This window comes from Lampetra fluviatilis, chromosome 33, assembly GCF_964198595.1.
Source record: "Lampetra fluviatilis chromosome 33, kcLamFluv1.1, whole genome shotgun sequence".
NCBI classification, from domain to species: Eukaryota; Metazoa; Chordata; class Hyperoartia; order Petromyzontiformes; family Petromyzontidae; genus Lampetra; species Lampetra fluviatilis.
The window spans coordinates 12409671-12431443 of record NC_136307.1 but is presented as its reverse complement, the minus strand read 5'-3'; the positions used below and the strand labels follow the sequence as shown (position 1 = coordinate 12431443).

At 53.5% G+C, this 21773-nt stretch overlaps 1 protein-coding gene across 1 annotated transcript in view; it reads right to left on the bottom strand.

Moving 5' to 3' along the window:
- Positions 1–21011, bottom strand: part of LOC144944093 (MAM domain-containing glycosylphosphatidylinositol anchor protein 2-like) — an 85885-nt gene extending 64874 nt beyond the window's left edge. Inside the window, exons 1-5 of the mRNA XM_078872163.1 lie at positions 20936–21011; positions 19847–19986; positions 16202–16376; positions 5925–6121; positions 4997–5129 (exon numbers count right to left, since the gene is read on the bottom strand). Coding sequence (XP_078728289.1) covers positions 4997–5129; positions 5925–6121; positions 16202–16376; positions 19847–19986; positions 20936–21011 — 721 coding nt within the window. The remainder of the gene's footprint in view (positions 1–4996; positions 5130–5924; positions 6122–16201; positions 16377–19846; positions 19987–20935) is intronic.
- Positions 21012–21773: the final 762 nt, after the last annotated feature.

The window sequence follows — 21773 nt, the reverse complement described above, 5'->3', positions numbered from 1 at the left end:
CTGGAGATGTTCGTCAAAAGTTTTACTAAAGACGATAACGTCATCCAAATAAATCAGGCATGACTCCCATTGCAATCCAGCCAAAACCAATTCCATCAAACGCTGGAAAGTTGCCGGCGCTGAGTGTAAGCCCATCGGCAACCGGTTGAATTGGAACAGGCCGTGCGGTGTACGGAAAGCAGTTTTAGGCTTTGAATCATCGTCCAGAGGAAGCTGCCAGAATCCCGAAAGTAAATCCAGTGTGGAGAAGAATCGCGCTCCCGCCAAGGCGTCCAGCGATTCATCCATCTGTGGGAGCGGGTATGCGTCGGCAACCGAAATTTTGTTAAGGCGACGAAAATCAACGCAAAACCACAACGAGCCGTCCTGCTTTTTAACCAGGACGATCGGCGCTCCCCAAGGGCTGGTGGAAGGAGAAATGATGTCGGCGGCTAACATGTCATCAATAGCCGATTTGACATGGTCCTTTTCGGCGGGACTTAACCGAAACGGATTCTGGCGTATTGGCGCGCTGTCACCCGTGTCAATATGGTGACGCAGCAGATGAGTGCAACCCAAATCGTATTTGTCCCGACTGAAAACGTCGGAAAATTCCCGCAGTAGCGTTCTAAGCTGTTGGCGCTCTGAATTTGACAGGTCCGTCGATCCCGCACAAAGCGCATCGAGCCACCCTCCATCGCTGTCCGAATGTGAGTGCGGCCGGGGAGCAGTGCCGACGTGATTCGCAACAGGTTCCTCGCAGGGCACCGGCGTCGCGTGAGCAAGCACCGTCCCTTGAGGAACTACCACTGTCTGCGACCCCACATTGAGGACCGCGATGAAAGGGTCCCCGTCCCCTCTTACGACGGTCTGGGCCGGAATCAAATGAGGTCCACTAACCCCGGCCCTAGATGGTCCCAGCAGAATTCCCTGGTCCCCAATGCCCTCAGCGAAGGGCCGACGAAGTTTTAGAGGCACCAACATTTGAGCTCCCGGCGGCACACGAACTGTTTTAACGACGAACGCTGGTACTGTTACGAACGCCGTCCGAGCCGCAGTAGGGGAAGGCAGGAACGCCATGCGTCGTCCCGACGGGAGCTCAATGCATCCCTGGTCTATTAAAATAAGAAATCGGCATTTTGCCCAAGAAGTCCGTCCCCAGCAGGCACGGAACCGCCAGCGAGGAGGAAACAAAAATCGGGCCCGACAATTTGATATCCCCGATACAAATTTGCGCTCGAATCTGTCCAATGATGCCAAGAGAGCCCCCGTTAGCAGCATAGAATGGGACGTTAACCAGCAGTAAAGGATGGCTCTGGACAGGTAGAATATTGTAAATGAGTTCGGAAATGATGGTCGCCGATGCCCCCGTATAGACCAGGATGCGTACCTCCACCCCGTCAATGTGTCCCACCACGGCCGACGACCCCGACGACGCGGCCACAACGTGATGGGCCAACATGGACCACTGCCTGGGTTCGATTTGAGTCCCCATAGTGGTGCGTGTTGGCCCGTCGCAGCGCAATGTCGGCCCCCCGTTCGTTGCGGTGTGCGAGTGTGTGACGAGTGTGTGCTTGGGCCAAACATGAGGGGTGCCGCGACTCGCCGGATTATGTTGATGGAGCTTGGGAGGAGGAGGGCCGGCGTCCTGTCGAGGCGTCGTCCCGCGCTGCCGAGGAGAGCGGCACCCCGAGGCGACATGGCCCCGGACGCCGCAGTTGAAGCAACGCGGGAGCGCCGGCGGCGATGACGGACGGTCGAAGCAGCTCGACCCATCCCGGCCCGACCGTGCTCCCGTCCCCTGCTGCCGTCGACGGTCGACGGCGTAAACCTCCTCCGCCGGGAGGGTGGCTGCAGCCACCGCACGCCCGGCCGCTGCCCTGCTGGCTTTCCGACGCTGTGACAGCAGGTTGGCGTGGAGGAGCCGCGCAGCCTGGAGGGAACTCATCTCCGTGTCCTCCTGTGCAACGACGGCGATGTCCAGGTCGTCTGCCAGCAGGAGGATTTTTTCTGTGACCATGGCGTCCACGCCGTCGTCGTCCATTCGAGGGAAGGCCGTCTTCGCCAGTGCCAGGAGACTCGTCCTGTACGCCAGGGGCAACTCCTTTGCACCCCGCTGGCGATCGTAAAACTGCTGCCTGCATTCCGCTGAAGGTCCGTAGACCCCGGCCAGCAACTGCAGCGCCATCTGTAGCGTGGAGCGCTTCTCCCTCGGCGCCGATGTAAGGGCGGCGAGTGCGTCGCTGTCGAGGAGCGCCGGCAGCGCGCAGAGAGCCTCAGCATCCGACTACCGTGCCATTTCTTGGTGGGCGAGGAAGCGTCGCTGGAAGCCGCCCCAGTCGCCCTCCGCGCCAACAAACTCTTTGAGCGGAGGCAGCCGTTGGTGCAGCGCAGCGGTCGCCATGGAAGCTCGCAGGCTGCTGTCCCTGTAACTCGGCTGCGCTTCGGCGCGAACGGCAGATGGTATCGCCTGTCGCAGCCGTGATGACGCTCCCTCCGCTGGCGGTGACGCGGCAGCCCCAGCGAGAGCGATGTTGGACCCGAGGTTCAGGCCGGCCACGCCCTCAGCAGCTGCTGCGGCGATGGCGGGAGATTCAAAGTTTGAATCCGTTGAGATGGCGGGAAGGCGCATCGGACGTCGGTTCTCCTCGCCCCGTGGTGGTCCACCAGCCCCCAGCCGCGTGATGTGTTCGAGTGTGGCGGCAGCGGCGTAAAGCAGCTCCGCCAGCCTCGCGTGAGCCAGCCTCAGCCCTTCTGATGGCGGCTCCTCTTCATCCTGATGCCCCGGTAAGAATGTGTCCGGCCCTGGCTGCACGATGTCTTGTTGAGCCGTCTCGGGCTCGACAATTTCAGCGGTGTCCTCCACCTGTGGTACTCCGGCTCGAGCTGTCCGGCGCGTGTCCATGTTCGTAGTTGTTCTGACACCAGATGAAGTACCGTTGATGACTCTTGGACACCGTTGGTGAGGCACACGTATTTATTCCGTACAAGTAGTCACAACTGTGGACATACAATACTAGAGGGGGTATCGGCCCCCTCACCCGGCTAGCTGGGAATACACTGCTAGCTATCTCTGACCTACCTCCTAGTCCTCCACTAACGGGCTAGGGGAGGCTGTCTGGCCCGACACTGGTAAGTCGGGCTATGGTCCTGCGCGGCCCTGACAAGGGCGGCGTCCCAGGGGAGTCCAGGGCTCTAGCTAGACGATCTTCGGTCTTCACTGGTTTAGCTTTAACATTCTGCCCCGAGCCCTCTGACACATCCCCCTTTATACTCCACCCCCGCTGAGGGGTGGGGCCCCGGGCTGCCTGGTGCGGACGTCGTTGAGAGCACCCCCCTGTGCACTCACGTAGCCCCGCCCACTGTGTTTGTTTCCCATAAGCTGCCATGCATAACGGCTCTCTCTCTAACACCCCTACACTTGCTTGCTTACGACCGTGTAAATCTTTTGGTCGTTTTTTAACCCACTTCCCGTGATCCAATCGAGTTGACATTTTCCACACAGACTCGTTGTGCGTGACAATTAATGTTCGTGAAAAAAATTCCCAAAATGTTACACTTTTTGGCAAAAAAATTGTATTTTACATATATTCAAATAGAACTCATTCGTGGCTTTCGCTGAACGTCACAGTGTAAGAGCCCAGAACGTAACCCCTCCACAGGCCGTGGCGGAGTAGCGCAGTTGGTAGCGCCCTCACTTCCTATGCCAAAGGTCGCGGGATCGATCCCCGCGTCCTCGACAGGCGAATATATTTTTAAATCCTTTATATTAAGTTCGCTTGCTTGCTTAGGACCGTGCAAATCTTTCGCTCGTTTTTTAACCCACTTCCCGTGATCCAATCGAGCTGACATTTTCCACACAGACTCGTTGTGTGTGACAATAAATTTTCGTGAAATTTTTTCCAAAATTTTACACTGTTTAGGGAAAACTAATTAAATATTTAATTACCAATTGCTTAATACTGGCAGACAATCATCTGACCCATAGATTGCAGCCATCTCAAGCCAGAGGACGAGAGGACTCTAGCCGCCACGCATATAAAGGATTTAGAGTGAAAAACTTTGTTTTTACGGGTTTACTTGTTACTAACTCCGGAAGGATGATCGTTTGAGTCAACCCCCAACCAGAAGTTGAACTCGCAACCTTCCAATTGCGAGTCACTCGCTCTACCATGGAGCTACTTGGCCAGTAGTCATACAGATTATGAACAAAATAATTTGGGCATGTTATAAAAATAGCCGCAGATGTAATCATTTTGTGTGAGCCTGAGATCATCAAACGCCTGTGTCTGTGGGCCGTCTCTGCAATGGTAGAATGTTGCACAGAATAAAAACTCCTGTTCAGACCTCGAAGTACCAGCTGCTATTCTTGACAGTGTCCGAGCAGCTTTGAGCCTCAGCACTGATTGAAGATGGCATGGTTTTACATAATTTTGTACAACATGGTACCCTGCAACATCTGAATTCTAGAGTATCTCAAGGTACTTTATTTGCTAAGTTTTCACAGGAGGAATAATTTTTGGAAAATTTGGACCGTGATGCTGGCACACAATGGCCGACTCTTCTTCGAATTACATCACAGAATGACATCACAGGATCTGTCACGTTGCACTGTGACGCAGATTTTATGGTTAACACACCTCCGGTATTACTTCGGGTGACCTGCCAGATTCAAACCTAAAACCTCGACAAAACAAGTGGCGAACGTGCTACGGCTGTGTTTATGTGATCACCCCAGACTGGCATTGACATCAAAGTAGAACCACTCACGGTCATGACATCGTCAGATTGGCATATTGTTCTGCTGTATAAAATAATAATGCATTTAATATAGATCAGTGGGAACTGGTAGCTTTCCAATGACCCATTATTGTGTTATTAGATGTGTGAGCACAGCCCTATCTCTGCTCCTCTCGATAGACTCCCCCCACGCACATTTTAACATTTACTCTCAAAGCAACATCTTCAAACGAGAATGGCGATGGGACATCCCCATTGAACCTCGCCAACTGCTCACCGGTAGTGCGCGTGAGCGGGAAAAAAGCTGCACGAGCCGGAATGTTGCACACGCTGCCCACAGACACGACACACGTGTAGTTGGCGTAGTCCTGTGCACGCAGATTCTTCAGCTTGAGGATGTTCGTGTCTGCCTGTTGGGGAGACGCCGTTCTGGTCACTACTAACCTTGCGTTACCGTTCCCGTGAACTTCACCCATTGGATTTCTCCCCCACCCCTGCAGAAGACTCTTAATGCCAGACTGACTATTTTTCGTCTCATCCACATTATGTTCAACCACTACCCTGCAGGTCACAATAACACACCCACCCACTCACCCAATAACTCACCTACCCACTCACTCACCACCCTGCAGGTCACGACAACATACCTACTCACTCACTCAATCACTCACCTACCCACTCACCACCATACAGGCCACAACAACACACCCACTCACCCAATCACTCACCTACCCACTCACCACAAGGCAGATCGCGACAACACACCCACCCACTCACTTACCCACTCACTCACCACACTGCAGGTCACAACAACACACCCAATCACTCAATCATTTACCTAGCCACTCACTTACCACCCTGGAGGTCACAACAATATCCCCACCCAATCACTCACCTACCCACTCACACACCGCACTGCAGGCCACCTCACTTGTCTTTCTGCGTATTTCCTCACATTGCTTCACTCTGGAATTCCATCCGATCGTCTCTTTCCAAGCTTTTATGATCTCGCCCAATTTGAGAAGCGTGTTAACTTGAATCTTCTGCAAGTTCTGACAGTGCTTGGTGTGTTGTTGTCCGCTTGACATGTCCGGCCTTTGCCCAGCAACTGTGTTTAACATATATTTTTTACACTACCACGGTGGCAGCAAGCGGCGGTGGCGAATGACGCATGCGCGCATCTGCGAGTGTGTGGTGGTCCCTACGTGCGTGAACAGCGGCTCGTAGATGTCCACACCGCTGTCGGCGCCCTGCTGCAGAGGCTGCGCCCCGCGATACCAGGTGTGCCGCGCCGCCGGGCTGGAGCGCGCCTCGCAGCGCAGGAACACGGTGCGTTCCGCATAGAAGTACTGGCGCGTGGCGGCCGCGTACTGGTGCACCGTGAGCCGGGGCTCCTCCAAGTCTGTGGGGAAAAAACGCGGGGGAGCGGAGGTCGAGAAGTCAGAAGGGGGGATTTGCTGCTCAAATGCTCGTCTCCCGTTTACAGTGCTTGCAGAGCGAGTGGTGGAAAATATACATTCCTATGTCGGGGGTCATGTATAATAGAGGTTTTTGGGTTAGATCGCGTAAATATATAAATATGTCGTTAAAACCCGCCATCATCTGACACATCCAACTAGTAAGGGTTCTCACATAAACAGAACATGCCAATTCGTCACTAGTGTAATATCGTTGAGGACTCTTGGACGCCGGGGTTGAGGCACACGTATTTATTCCGCAACAGTTGTCACAACCGCGGACATACAACACTGGAGGGGGTATCGGCCCCCTCACCCGGCTAGCTGGGAATACACTGCTAGCTATCTCTGACCTACCTCCTAGTCCTCCACTAACGGGCTAGGGGAGGCTGTCTGGCCCGACACTGGTAAGTCGGGCTACGGTACCCGGAGTCCCAGAGCACTAGCTCTGGTTCTCGGGACCACGCCGCTGGCTCGGTCCTGCGCGGCCCTGACAAGGGCGGCGACCCAGGGGAGTCCAGGGCTCTAGCTAGACGATCTTCGGTCTTCACTGGTTTAGCTTTAACATTGTACCCCGAGCTCTCCGGCTCATCCCCTTTTATACCAAAACCCCCCGCTGAGGGGTGGGGCCCCCGGGGGATCACAACTCCGGGCCAGCCCCCCAGGCTGCCCGGTGCGGACGTCGTTGAGAGCACCTCCCCGTGCACTCACAAAGCCCTGCCCACTGTGTTTGTTTCCCGTGTGATCCTATGTATACAGCCCCTCCGTAACACCCCTACATCACCCCCCCCCTGTACAGCTCGCAGCCGTCCCGGCTGCAACAAACGACAATAAAAATGTATTTACCCCTCGACCCCGCGTGTGCCTCACAATTTTTTTCAACCATAACGCGAACGAGAACAACAACAAGAACCAGAAAAGCAAGAAGGGAAAATAACCCGACGCACCCCACCCCCGAATATATACGAATTCCGTAAAACCAACCTATATACAATTTGCAGGGAACCCCAGCACACACACAACACACAGTGAACACAACATACGTACAATCCAACGTGCCAGGAACACACCACCGACGCAGCACACAGTGAACATAACATGTGAAAAATAAATTAGTTTTTCTTCTTTTTGTGCATCACAAGAGTCTGCGCATTCTTGCGCGCGTCCTTGCAGCAGGCCCGTCACACGGGGCAACCCCGGATGGCGGGCCGTCGGGTGGCAACTGTCCATTTCCGAGTGAGTCTCCTCTCGATGTCGCGAGACCCTCGGCATCCCCCGTAGGGGTTGTCGGGCGTGAGCCCGTCATTCCTGGTGCACCTGGGGGCGGGACAGCCGGCAACACGTCAGGCGAGAGCAGCGGAGACGGACCCTTTGAGTCGGTCGACCCCCCACATGTTTGGCCACGCGTGTGTGGAGTGGGACTTCGCACCGCAACGAAGGGTTTCAATCTGGAGGGGTGCACAAACCACCGGCGCTTCCCCCATTTGATGCGTACGCACTGAGGCCGCAAAACCTCAACCACCTCGACAGGGCCCCGCCACGGCCGCACCAGTTTTGAGGAGGTCGCGAGTGGTACCTGGAGACAGTGCAGCCATGCCTTGTCCCCCGGCTTCCACTGTAGCACGTGCGCGCGACCCAGTCTGAGCCGCTCATTAGCTTTCTGACGTAGGTCGGAATTTAGCATGGCAGCATCCCGTGCCTCCGTTAATTTCGCAAGGTTAAATTTAACATGGTCGGCCAATTTAGTTTTACCCTGCGGCGCGGGGATCTGCAGCTGGGCCCGAACAGGTGGGTCAGGTTCGCGGCCATACATGAGGAAGAAGGGGGAAAATCCCGTTGCCGCATGGGGGGCCAATCTGTATGCTGCCAGGACCCCTTGAATTTGCAGGTCCCAATCGGTCTGTGAGTCTGAAACCTGCTGTGACAACATGGACGTGATGGTTCGGTGCAGACGCTCGACCATCCCGTCAGTTTGCGGGTGATAGGGAGAGGTACGAATTTTTTTCGTGCCCAGGAGCTCACAGACTTGTTGGAGCAGTTTGCCGGAAAAATTTTTGCCCTGGTCGGTCAGCAGCCGCTCCGGAGCACCTTTGTCCAGGACGTATCCCTGGACAAAGGCCTCCACGATGGCTGCTGCCGACTGGTTGGCCAGGGGCCAGGCCATAGGCCAGCGCGTAAAGTACTCCACCCCGGTCAACAAATATCTATTGCCCCTGGGGGTGGCGGGGAATGGGCCCAGAATATCCAGCGCGACAAGTTCGTTGACTCTGGAGACTATGATAGACTGCAAAGGCGGGTTAGACTCCCGTGCTGGTGGTTTCCGTTGCGCACACCGAGGGCATGACCCCAACAGATCTGCAACATCCCTTGTCATGCCCGGCCAAAAAAAATCAAGCTGGAGCAAGGCGAGGGTCTTTTGGGTCCCCAGGTGGAGGAGGCGCTCATGAGCGGCCCACACCACCTTACCCCGTAACCCAGAAGGGACCACCAGCCGGTGTCGATGGGATTTCCCGTCCCAATGCATCAGCAGACCCGTGACCATTTCCCATGCGTCGGCATCACCCCTCCCCCGCCCAGCATCCCCGACGCGACGACGCAACGCGAGGAGGGAGGTATCCTCCATCTGTAGGCGCCCCCATTCAGTGACAGGCAACCCCAACAGGGAATCTGATCCCTGTTGTGCGATCGAATTCGTCATTGACGCTGCGTCGTCTGCGGCCGCCAAGACCGGAACAGATATTTCACCCGGATGCCTGCAACGACCCGACCCCAGGAGGCATGCGCATTCGGGGGTGGTTGGCATGCGCGACAGAGCGTCCGCATTGGTGTGGCGAACCCCCTTACGGTACGTGGTTTCAAAATCAAAGTCCTGGAGAACCTCCAACCATCGAGACAATTGTCCCGATGGTTGTTGAACTCGCAGGGCGTACTGTAGTGCCGCATGATCTGTACGGACGGTGAAACGCTGACCGTACAGATATGGGCGGTACTGTTGGATGAAATAGACAATTGCCAACAGTTCCCGACGGGTGACACAATATCTTTTCTCCGCTGGAGACAACACCCGACTACCGTACGTGACTACCCGTTCCACGCCGTCAACCACCTGGGAAAGCACGCCCCCAATACCTGTGTTGCTCGCATCGGTGTCGAGCACAAAGGGTTTAGAAAAATCGGGGTAAACCAAGGGAGGAGCTTTAACCAGAGCGTCCCGAAGGGAGCGGAAAGCAGCCTCCTCCTCCTGTCCCCAATGAAAGCGGAACCCCTTTGACGTCAAAGCGTGTAGGGGCTTTGCAATTGTCGCAAAATCCGCGACAAAGCGTCGGTAATACGACGCGAATCCAATGAAACTCCTGACCTCTCCCACAGAGGTGGGAGTCGGCCAGGAGCTGACGCACTGCGTTTTGGCGGGATCGGTAGCAATACCTGAGCGTCCAACGATGTGTCCCAAATAACGCACAGATTCGCGTAACAGATGACATTTTTGGGGTTTAAATTTCAAATTAGCAGCCCGCATTTTGAGGAAAACCGCCCGCAACCTCTGGAGATGCTCGTCAAATGTTCTGCTAAAGACGATAACGTCATCCAAATAAATTAAGCACGAGTCCCATTGCAATCCAGCCAAAACCAATTCCATCAATTGCTGGAAAGTCGCCGGCGCCGAGTGGAGTCCCATCGGCAACCGGTTGAATTGGAAGAGACCGTGTGGTGTACGGAATGCAGTTTTAGGCTTAGAATCATCATCCAGAGGAAGCTGCCAGAATCCCGAAAGCAAATCCAATGTGGAGAAGAATCGCGCTCCCGCCAAGGCGTCCAGCGATTCGTCAATCCGTGGGAGCGGGTATGCGTCGGCAACAGAAATTTTGTTGAGGCGGCGAAAATCGACGCAAAACCGCAGCGAGCCATCCTGTTTCTTAACCAGGACGATCGGCGCTCCCCACGGGCTGGTAGAGGGAGAAATGATGTCGGTGGCTAACATGTCATCAATAGCCGATTTGACATGGTCCTTTTCGGCGGGACTTAACCGAAAAGGATTTTGGCGTATTGGCGCGCTGTCACCTGTATCAATATGGTGACGCAGCAGATGGGTACAGCCGAAATCGAATTTGTTCTGACTGAAAACGTCGGAAAATTCACGCAGCAGTGTCCTAAGCATTTGACGCTCTAAATCCGACAGGTCCGTCGATCCCGCACAAAGCGCCTCGAGCCACCCTTCATCGGTGTCCGAATGTGGATGCGGCAGAGGGACAGTGCCTACGTGATTCGCGACAGGTTCCTCACAGGGCACCGGCGTTGCGTGAGCAAGCACGGTCCCTTGAGGAACCACCACTGTCTGCGACCCCACATTGAGGACCGCGATGAAAGGGTCCCCGTCCCCTTTTACGATGGTCTGGGCCGGAATTAAATGAGGTCCGCTAACCCCGGCCCTAGATGGCCCCAGCAGAATTCCCTGGTCCCCAATGCCTTTAGCAAAGGGCCGACGAAGTTTGAGAGGCACCAACATTTGTGCCCCCGGCGGTACGCGAACCGTTTTAACGAGGAACGCCGGTACCGTCGCGAACGCCGTCCGAGCCGCAGTAGGGGATGGCAGAAACGCCATGCGTCATCCCGACGAGAGCTCAATGCAGCCCTGGTCTATTAAAATACGAATCGGCATTTTGCCCAAGAAGTCCGTCCCCAGCAGGCACGGAACCGCCAGCGAGGAGGAAACAAAAATCGGGCCGGACAATTTGATATCACCGATACAAATTTGTGCTCGAATCTGTCCAATGATGCCAAGTGAGCCCCCGTTAGCAGCATAGAATGGGACGTTAACCGGCAGTAAAGGACGGCTCTGGACAGGGAGAATATTGTAAATTAGTTCCGAAATGATGGTCGCTGATGCTCCTGTATCGACCAGGATGCGCACCTCAACCCCGTCAATGTGCCCCACCACGGCTGACGACCCCGACGATGCAGCCACAACGCGATGGGCCAACACGGACCACTGCCTGGGTTCGATCTGAGTCCCCATAATGGTGCGTGTTGGCGCGACGGTGCGCAATGTCGGCCCCCCGTTCGTTGCGGTGTGCGAGTGTGTGACGGGTGTGTGCGTGGGCCAAACATGAGGGGTGCCGCGACTCGCCGGGTTATGTTGATGGAGCTTGGGAGGAGGGCCGACGTCCTGTCGAGGCGTCGTCCCGCGCTGCCGAGGAGAGCGGCACCCCGAGGCGACATGGCCCCGGATGCCGCAGTTGTAACAGCGCGGGAGCGCAGGCGGCGATGACGGATGGTCGGAGCGGCTCGATCCATCCCGGGCCGCCCGAACTCCCACCCTCTGCTGCAGTCGATGGTCGATGGCGCAAACTTCCTCCGCCAGGAGGGTGGCTGCAGCCACCGTACGCCCGGCCGCTGCCCTGCTGGCCTTCCGTCGCTGCGACAGCAGGTTGGCGTGGAGGAGCCGCGCAGCCTGGAGGGAACCCACTTCTGTGTCCTCCTGTGCAACGACGGCGATGTCCAGGTCGTCCGCCAGCAGGAGGATCTTTTCCGTTACCATCGCGTCCACGCCTTCGTCGTCCATTCGTGGGAAGGCCGTCTTCGCCAGCGCCAGGAGACTCGTACGGTACGCCAGGGGCGACTCCTTTGCACCCCGCTGGCGATCATAAAAGAGCTGCCTGCATTCCGACGATGGTCCGTAGACCGCAGCCAGCAACTGCAGCGCCATCTGTAGCGTGGAGCGTTTGTCCTTCGGCGCCGATGTAAGAGCGGCGAGGGCGTCGCTGTTGAGGAGCGCCGGCAGCGCGCAGAGAGCCTCGGCATCCGAGGAAGCGCCACTGGAAGCCGCCCCAGTCACCCTCCTCGCCCACAAACTCTTTGAGTGGAGGTAGCCGTTGGTGCAGCGCAGCGGCCGCCGTGGAAGCTCGCACTCCGCTGTCCCCGTTACTCGGCTGGGCTTCGGCGCGAACGACGGATGGCATCGCCGGTCGCACCAGTGGTGACGCTCTGTCCGCTGGTGATGACGCGGCAGCCCCTGTGAGGCCGATGTCGGACCCGAGGTTCAGGCCGGCCACGCCCTCAGCAGCTGCTGCGGCGATGGCGGGAGATTCAAAGTTGGACTCCGTTGAAATGGCGGGAAGGCACACCGGTCGTCGGCTGTCCTCGCCCCGTGGTGGTCCACCAGCCCCCAGCCGTGTGATGTGTTCGAGCGTGGCGGCAGCAGCGTACAGCAGCTCCGCCAGTCTCGCGTGAGCCAGCCTCAGTCCTTCTGTTGACGGCTCCCCTTCATCCCGATGCTGCGGTAAGGGTGCGTCCGACCCCGGCTGCTCGATGCCTTCTTCAGCCGTCTCGGGCTCCACAATTTCAGCGGTGTCCTCCGCCTCCGGTACCCCGGCTCGAGCTGTCCGGCGCGTGTCCATGTTCGTGGTCGTTCACTTCTGTCACCAGATGTAATATCGTTGAGGACTCTTGGACGCCGGGGTTGAGGCACACGTATTTATTCCGCAACAGTTGTCACAACCGCGGACATACAACACTGGAGGGGGTATCGGCCCCCTCACCCGGCTAGCTGGGAATACACTGCTAGCTATCTCTTACCTACCTCCTAGTCCTCCACTAACGGGCTAGGGGAGGCTGTCTGGCCCGACACTGGTAAGTCGGGCTACGGTACCCGGAGTCCCAGAGCACTAGCTCTGGTTCTCGGGACCACGCCGCTGGCTCGGTCCTGCGCGGCCCTGACAAGGGCGGCGACCCAGGGGAGTCCAGGGCTCTAGCTAGACGATCTTCGGTCTTCACTGGTTTAGCTTTAACATTGTAACCCGAGCTCTCCGGCTCATCCCCTTTTATACCAAAACCCCCCGCTGAGGGGTGGGGCCCCCGGGGGATCACAACTCCGGGCCAGCCCCCCAGGCTGCCCGGTGCGGACGTCGTTGAGAGCACCTCCCCCTGCACTCACGAAGCCCCACCCACTGTGTTTGTTTCCCGTGTGATCCTATGTATACAGCCCCTCCGTAACACCCCTACACTAGTACAGCACACCGGTGTGTTGGAGAGCCAAGCCACAGTAACTCGTTGAATATCCGAACAGTAGCGAGAGAAACGTCCCAAACCGACGTGCGCAGCTGCCTTGATTTTATTTCAGTAAATTTCTTGTCAAAGAATGTGTCACACTGTGCACTAATGTCGGAAGTTCATCGCTGCGCATTGCATATTATATATCGACTATTTTAATTCAAGCAGCCATTATCTATATCTATTGAGTATGTGTGTGTGTATATAATAGGTCGGGCGTAGTGCTGACCACCCACCCCCTCGTATACTGTGCTGGCTTTGCGTGTATGTTGAACCTCTTTTGCTCCGTACGTAGCCAACCTGCTTCATAGGTGCTCGCACACAGCAATTGCTCCAAACGTCTGTTTCGGTCATACAGGGGATTTTTTGTCTTTTTTCGTAAAGAGTGATGGCAGAGTGATGGCGGAGTGGTTAGCTCACAACGCGATGACCCCTAGAAACCTGGGTTCGATTATTGCCATGCACAACTTGCGTTGAAAGTCGATGCCTGACTCTGGGCTTCAGTTAGACCAACCCCGTCAGTTGTTGAGCACCGAGTGCAGTGTGGAGCATCGGCACTCGAGAGAAGAACGCGGCCGTTGCAAACTTCTGGCCAAATCCCCCCTTAGATTGGCACGGCAGCCTTAATAGGTGCTCGTTGAACAGAACTCATTCCAGCAGACGGCGGCGCAGCCGCGTCCACAGTTGAGCAATCGGTTACGCGAGCACATCGTCCTCGACAATTGCGTAACTTAATTGCACGCAACTGATTTTGTTCCACGTCGGAGCGATTTGCAATGTGGAGGTTGCCGGTTCAATCTCCCAACACGGAAGTTGAAACAACGGTGCAACTTTCTTAACTTTCTCAACTGTGCAACTTTCTTAACAGCCCCCCCCCACCCTGGCTTTAAAAAAAATGTAAGTGTGACATTTGATTTAATTAATTTTCTTTCTACGTGACTTTACCAAAAGAACCAAAAAGTAATTCCTGCAGTCACGAAAGCTCCAAATCAAGTTTAAACCACCTCTACGGGGAGGATTTAAGTTAGTTTTCTCTCTCTCCATGTCTCTGCGTTGTCTCTCTCTGCTTGTGTTTGTCTTTGTGTCTCCGTGTCTGTGTCTTGTCTCTCTCTCAAATGTCACACTTAACTTCTCATTGAGCAATCTTTGGAAGAACATAATCAACCAGGCTATGCATAGTATTTGTGTTGCTATGAACAATAATTGTATTGTTTTTCATGTTGATGTGTCATTCGTGTTGGTGTTGTTATTGTTATGCCAAATCGTTATTGGTGTTGATATATCACGTTACAGTTGATAGAAAGTAGGCCAGCGCGTATCATTTGGGAAATGAAGAGCAATAAATCCACGTTCCTTTGCAACTCAGTTAAGTCACATCCTGCGCAAATGCGTGGGCAGTGCTAGTCTTCAAGATCCGTCTTGGATTCTCCCCTGGCCACCTCTATCCTGTCATCTGACTCAGACTTCTTCACTCCATGCTTGCTGCTAAAACCTACAGGCACCCTTCCTCCCCCAGTAACCTGTACTTTCAACTCCCTTTCTAAGTCCAGTCTCCAGACATTCATTTTTACTCTGCTTACGTCTGCCTCTTTCTTTCCTTGATATAAATGCTCAGCTGTTCTGTGCAGTGTCGGGAAAAGTGGTTCCATTTAGATGCCGCTATACATATCCAATTTGTATTTTTTACATGTGCAGTGACATATAATGTGTCACTACGGCACCTAGCGCCAGTTCCTGATAAAGAGAGGAACTGGGCGTGTAGTGGCCCTCTCTGCCAGCAGGGTATGCTATGTCATGGAAAGGGTCCCTAGGGGAGCATGGTTCTGGTGGCTAGCAAAGAGGGGGCATTTGAGGACGTAGCAGCCTGGTTGGCTGGCAAGGGCACATAGCAGGACAGGGTAAGGATGTGGGCCAAAGGTGACAGAAGGTACATGTGGTGTAGGGCCTAGAACCTTCTGGTGAGTTTCAGAAGAGGGCGTGGCCGAGGGTGGAGCCAGGCCACGCTGAGGGGCATAAAAGGGAGGTCCCGGGGCCACATTGGGGCTGTCTGCTAGAATAGAACCCGCCGTGCTACGTCTTCTCCTGGGTCTCTGGTCTTCGTGCTCGGCATCTTGGGTCAGGCAGTGTGCCGACGTACCTGATCCGTTTATATAGTTACCCCGTGGTGGTTACCGGTTATGTAGTTATCCCGTTGTGGTTACTGTTTATATAATTACCCCGTTGTGGTTGTAGAATAAACGTGTTGCCTCCTGAATTAGTGTGTCTCTCAAGTGAACCCACTACACATGTAAGTTGAATTTTCGCACCATAAGTAGCCAACCGTGCTAATCAGAGGTGCAAAGAAAAATTAGATTTAGAAACATGGTTTGGTCAAAGGTCATATGTTGAAGAGAAGGATATACCCCGGAGACGTAGGAGAGAGGCCATACTGTTGCACTTTTGTTTAAATAATTAGCACTCAAATTTGTCTGAATCAGGACATATATTATCGGATTTCATGTTTGTTCAACCAGGTAAGAGCTCAAGAAACCAGGATGAGAGTTTCATTTGAAAGAGTGACCTGGGTCACAAATATGATGAAAGCCATACACTAAAAACAAGTGCAGCAATGAAGCAAAAACCAAAGAGAAATCAGAGCAAAAATAACCAAATTGAAATCAGAGCAAAAATAACCAAATAGATATCAAAGTAAAAATAACCAAATAGAAATCACAGCAAAATAACCAAATAGAAATCAGCAAAATAACCAGATAGAGATTATAGGAAAAATTATCAAATAGAGATCAGAGAAAAATAACCAAATCGAGATCAGAGAAAAATAACGAATTCGAGATCAGAGCAAAAATAACCGGGTTACAAATGAAATCGAAAAGAGCTGCGCAAGCCCAGCTTGTGTAAAAACCCAGCGCGCGAGTGAATGAATGCTGACGGTGGTGACGAGCCCCGTGGGTGGAGGCGTCTCCACTCTGGGCACTCACAGTAGACCTCGACACGGACGGAGCGCAGCGCCGGCACGCCCACCCCATTATCCGCCTTGCAGTAGTAGCGGCCTCCCTGCATGCGCCCGATGTCGTTGATCCGCATCGTCTCGTTGTAGACCGTCATCTCCTGGGACCTCTCCAAAAAGGTGCCCGCCGTCTTGGTCCACCTCACCTATATGGAGCGAAGAAGGAGAGAAAGATGGCTGGTTGGAGACGCTCTCTCGCCGTGCACGCCAATCGTTGGGATCGCGCGCTTGTGGCAGTGACGGCAGCCAGCACGCGCCGTTGAGTACGTGCCAACACACAGAGGGCATAGATACTGTATTTCCCTGTGCGCGTGAGTACCGTTTACGAATGCGGTAAAAAGCTCGCTTGGTGCTCAAGATGCGATCCTAGAAAAGTGAGCGCTAATGGAATCAGCGCTAAACGAGGATCATTACACCGCTGTGTATGTGGGAATGCGTTCCCGACACCATCATTTTTTATGAGCAATATATCTACTAATATTAGTAAGTATTATGTATGTACTCACGAGCGCATTCTACTGTACTCCTACAAGGCAGAGCTGGGAGCTGCTGTGCTCCCAGGATGGTACTTAGTGATGCGCTCAGTCACAATGTCTGTGGTGAAGTTTCTTTTAGGTGGAGCCTGAGACTATCTCCTCTGGTCTTGTGAGTTCTCACCTGACTTAACCTACTGTTATAAGGTTGAGAGAAGAAGAAAAAACTATAAATATAAATTTCTAATATAACGGTGACTATGAATACAGTCTCCTCTCCTTACAAATGTAATGAGAGAGTGCCATTTAATGGGCGGAAAGGGGTAACCGCATGGCCACCACCGGTTAGCGGGTATCCAATCCCAAGCAAGGATATATCTGGGCCAAAGGTAATGGGCGGAGTCAAAGGGGAACGTGCGGGAACCATCGGGAAGGTTCCATGAGGGGGCGTGGCTAGAGCCTTGCCCTGCTGATTCCGACTGATTCGGGAAATAGTGACTCGCAGACACGCTGGGAATAAATCGTTAGTAATCGATAACAGCCTCGTGTGGTTTCTACGAGTGTGAATAAAGTGCATGGTGGTGTGTGTGTGTGCTCGCCGTAACGTGTGTGGCTGGGTGCGCAGCGTCCCGGTGGAAGAAACGCTGCACCCACAGGACTCCGCGAGTGCGCGTTTCGTCCTGTGGCCCCTGACTCCCGCGCTGCGTGTGTGGGCATGGGTGTGAACGACGGGTTAATGCGCGGATCTTACCCTCTATTCGGTTATCGTTACGCTTGCGCTGCGCTAACTGTTTAGCGTGTGCCCATGATGAGCAACGGTAGACTCGCAAGGGTACATTCATACGGCTTTTGTTTTCATACGGCTTTTGTTTAGCGGGTGCCCATGGGGAGCAATGGTAGACTCGCACGGGTATACGTGGGATTATTCATACGGCTATTGTTTAGATTGTGCACGAGCATAGTGCGTGAATCCTGTCACCAGTTGCTCATCACTGCGCAGAGGGGCTGGAGAACGATTAAAGCCTTTTCTTTAATTCCCCAATACACAGCAACACTTGTTCTAAAATCATTCCCGAATACCCGCCCCACAGCCCTGTAAATCATCTCCAATACAACCCCCCAACCGGCTACGCCGGTACGAGTGACATTGCCCTTTGACCCCTGACCCCCCATCGCGCGTGTGATTGGTGCGCGGGGTTATGAGAGCGGAGACGTCACATTTGAGTGGCTGTGCGTATCCGAGTGTGGGCAGTGGTGTGCAGGGAGTCTCCTACTAATGTTTGAGGGAATGCACGGGGAGAGTGGGTGTGAGTGACCCGAGGTGGCCAAGGGCCAGCCAAGAGTTATGTTTCACAGAGGGGAAGTGGCAGCAGGGGGGAGTGAAGAAGAGGAGGAAGGGGGAGAGGAATCGGGGGGCAGCAGCCTCAACATCTATAATGTAGACTTATTTTTGGTTCTTTCAGTAATACAAATAAAATAAAAACAAAAACCACGACGTTTCAATCACAACACAAGCGGTCGTCATCAGGAAAAGGGGGGTTAGCCTCTAAAGCCAAACTGTTTATAAAGGTTTAGAGATGGGCATAGCCCAAGTGTGTCAGCAGCATGGGCGGGGCAGCTAATGTTAATGTAGGAGAAAACAACGACACCAGCAGTAGGTCTACAACAATCAAAGGGCCGCCAGGCAATTATTGCACCTCGCTCCACACACCCACACTACTGACGGTGGAGGTTGACAAGAAAACACAAATCAAGTCATGCCCCAAAGTGGTTGATGACATCTTTCCAATGATTGCTGAGCTTATAATCATTCCCTCGGTTTAAATTGTGTCTGTGTCTGTATATATGGATGGCTTCATGAACGAATATTTGTTGATAGCCAGTAGGCTTGCAAAGTACCATCATCTTAGAGAAATCAACTTGGTGTGAGCCAGCCGCATTAAAAGAATGATCAGCCATGTTAGAAGTATTGGTCCTACCGTGTTTCAAAATCAGCCTTATGCTCATGAACACGGTCCGAGACATGTCGCTTAGTTTCCCCAATGTAACTGCTGCCGCAGATACAGCTTTGTTTGTAGACGCCGGGATATTGCATGTCAGGAATCTTGTCCTTCACAGATGGGATCAGATCACGAATTTTATGTACTGTGTTAAATCGGACCTGGATCTTGTGTTTGTTCATGATTTTGGAAATCTTTTTGGCTACCCCTGCTATCAAAACCATCGCCTTGCCATACATAGCAGGGGTAACCAAAAATGTTTTCTTTTTTTTTATTCCCCTTATTTTTTCTTATTTTTCTATCTACGTGATTTTACCAAATGAACCGAGGAATATGTCAGGTATGAGGTTTAACCTCTAGATCTCTAATGTCACGTCAGAGGTTTTACCTCTAGATATTTTGTGTGGTCAAAGATTTTACCTCTAAATTTACCAGAGGGTTTACCTCTAGAGTCAGGTCAGAGGTTTAGCCTCTAAATCTGTAATGTCAGGTCAGAAGTTTAACATCTTGATCTCCAATGGCAGGTCAGAGGTTTTACCTCTAGATCTCAAAAGCCAGGTCAGAGGTTTTACCCATCAATCTCTGCTTTTTATTATTACACGCTTTTATTTAACTCACTCTGTTGTTGTTGTCGTATCCTCTAATCTTGTAACTCAATTTTAACCCACTTCCCAATATGGTATCGACTGCAAACTTGGTATACTTATGTCTAACGGATGACAATACTATATTCTATCTTAGTTTGTATATTTTTTTAAACCATCTTTTTTATATGTTATGTTTCGGCTTGGGTCTAATTGTCCACGCTCAATTGACGTTGACTGTAAATCACCACGGCCCCTACGTTATGGCCAGCTTCGGGGCCACTTCCTGGAGTCGTGGAGTTTTGCCATTACGAGTACGGTACATTTCATTAAAGCATGTTTTAAAAAAAGTATTTTTCAAATATTACTTATTTGTGTTTAGTTTGTTGTCCGCCCCTTCCCCGCACCTCAGATTATCCACGGTTGGCTACATACGGTGGTGCGAAAGGAGTTCATTTTGTACCACATGCGAGTACCCGCGCTTTAGTGAATTTCGCGTGCGGCGGTCAGTGCCCGTGCCAGGAGCGAGTCCCCCCCACCCGTTGTCTGGCGCGAGTACCTGTGGCCGTGGGTGCCCCGAGACGACGCAGGTGAGCTGCAGGGAGTGCCCCTCTCTGATGACGTAGGCGTACTCGCTGAAGCCGTCGTCACGGAGGAGGCAAGCGTGACCCCCCGCGAGGATCCGCGCGCTGGGGGGAGCTGCACGCGCGCGCACCGACGTCGAGACCTGCTCATCCTCCGTTCCCCTCCCCCCTCCCCCAAGTCAGCTCTCTTGATAAAACGATCGTCTAAGCAAATCCAGTCCCAATTAATCTTAACACACACACGGCGGCAGAGTTCGCCAAGGGGCATCTTGGTGAGAGCGGAGCAAAATCTCTGGGCTACTTTAACTCTTCACATGTGCAAATATTATTACATCACTTCCTACTCCCCATCCACCAGAATGACAACCGCCTTATGCGCATTTCTCGGTCGCAGGAGACTTTTGATTGAATACCTTTCAATAAACTGGGGACGACACTCACCGAACACCAAATACCACTCACCAGACACAACTCACTAGACACCAAGTACTTACCTGCCAACATACACGACTCTTAAGACATTCACGTGAACATCACCACTCACCAGACATTTGCCAGAATCTACTCATCAGACATTGTATTGCAGTCACTCAGCAGATATTAGTCAGAATCCACTCACCATAAATTGACCAAAATCGACTCATCAGACACTGGTCATAATCCACGCACCACTCACCAGCAATTGGCTTGAATCCACTCAACAGACATTGTCCAGAATCCACTCACTACTCACCAGACATTGTCCATTGTCCACTCACCACTCACCAGACATTGTCCAGAATCCCCTCACCACTCACCAGACATTGTTCAGAACCCACTCACCACTCACCAGACATTGTCCAGAATCCACTCACCACTCACCAGACATTGTTCAGAATCCCCTCACCACTCACCAGACATTGTCCAGAATCCACTCACCACTCACCAGACATTGTCCATTGTCCACTCACCAGACATTGGCTAGAATCCACGTACCACTTACCAGACATTGTTCAGAATCAACTCACCATTCACCAGACATTGTTCAGAACCCACTCACCAGACACTGTACAGAGTCCACTCACCGTACACGCCTTGGGACGAGCCGGGTTTGCTTCCCGTCAGTCCGAGCAGCAGCGGCAGCAGTGCGAGTGGCGCCATCAAAGCGCGGCTCGCGATGCCGCGCGGCTCAACGCGCGCGGGGGCGGCTCGAGGAGCGAAGAGGCCGGCTACGTGAAACAGCTGCGAGAAGACTGAATAGCGGGGGGGGGGGGTGCAGAGGAACCCCCCCCCTCACTTACAGCTTCCTCGGGCCGCCACCGTCGTGCCCCCACCTCGTACCCCTTCCTCGTTCTCCCTCCTTGCCCCGTTCCTCAGTGCAGCACCCCTCCCTCCACACCTCTCGTGTCCTGTGGCCCCACTCTCTGGCCCGGGACCTGCGCACTCCGCACACCGAGTCCACAGTGGCGCGCGCTTCGATGTGCGCCGCTCGCCGCTCCGTCTCCACACCGCTCCCCAAAACCACGCCTCTCACCCCTTATCCCTCTCCTCTCGCCCGTTCTCTCCCCCCCTTCCCTATCTCCCTCCCCGTTCACTCTCTCCGCATCTCCACCGTTTCTCCGCCTGTCCCTTTCGTCTCGGCGTGTAACGCTGCCACCGCCGGCACTGCTACTGCGGCGTTGATCTCCGCGTGTTCATCTCGGCTGCGTTTTGCGGCTTGCCGGGATTTGCTTTGATTGAGCCCCGAGTGGAGCAAGCCAGACCCAGTGGGGTCTATCAGCAACTACATGTAGCCTTCGTTAGGGATATGTCAACTAGCTCCCCCAAATACTTTGAATAATAAAAACAAATGTTTGGCTCGTTGGTACTGCCTTGTTTGTAGTGTCCGTCTCTTACGCTTGGTCTAGTTTCGGCTATACACTT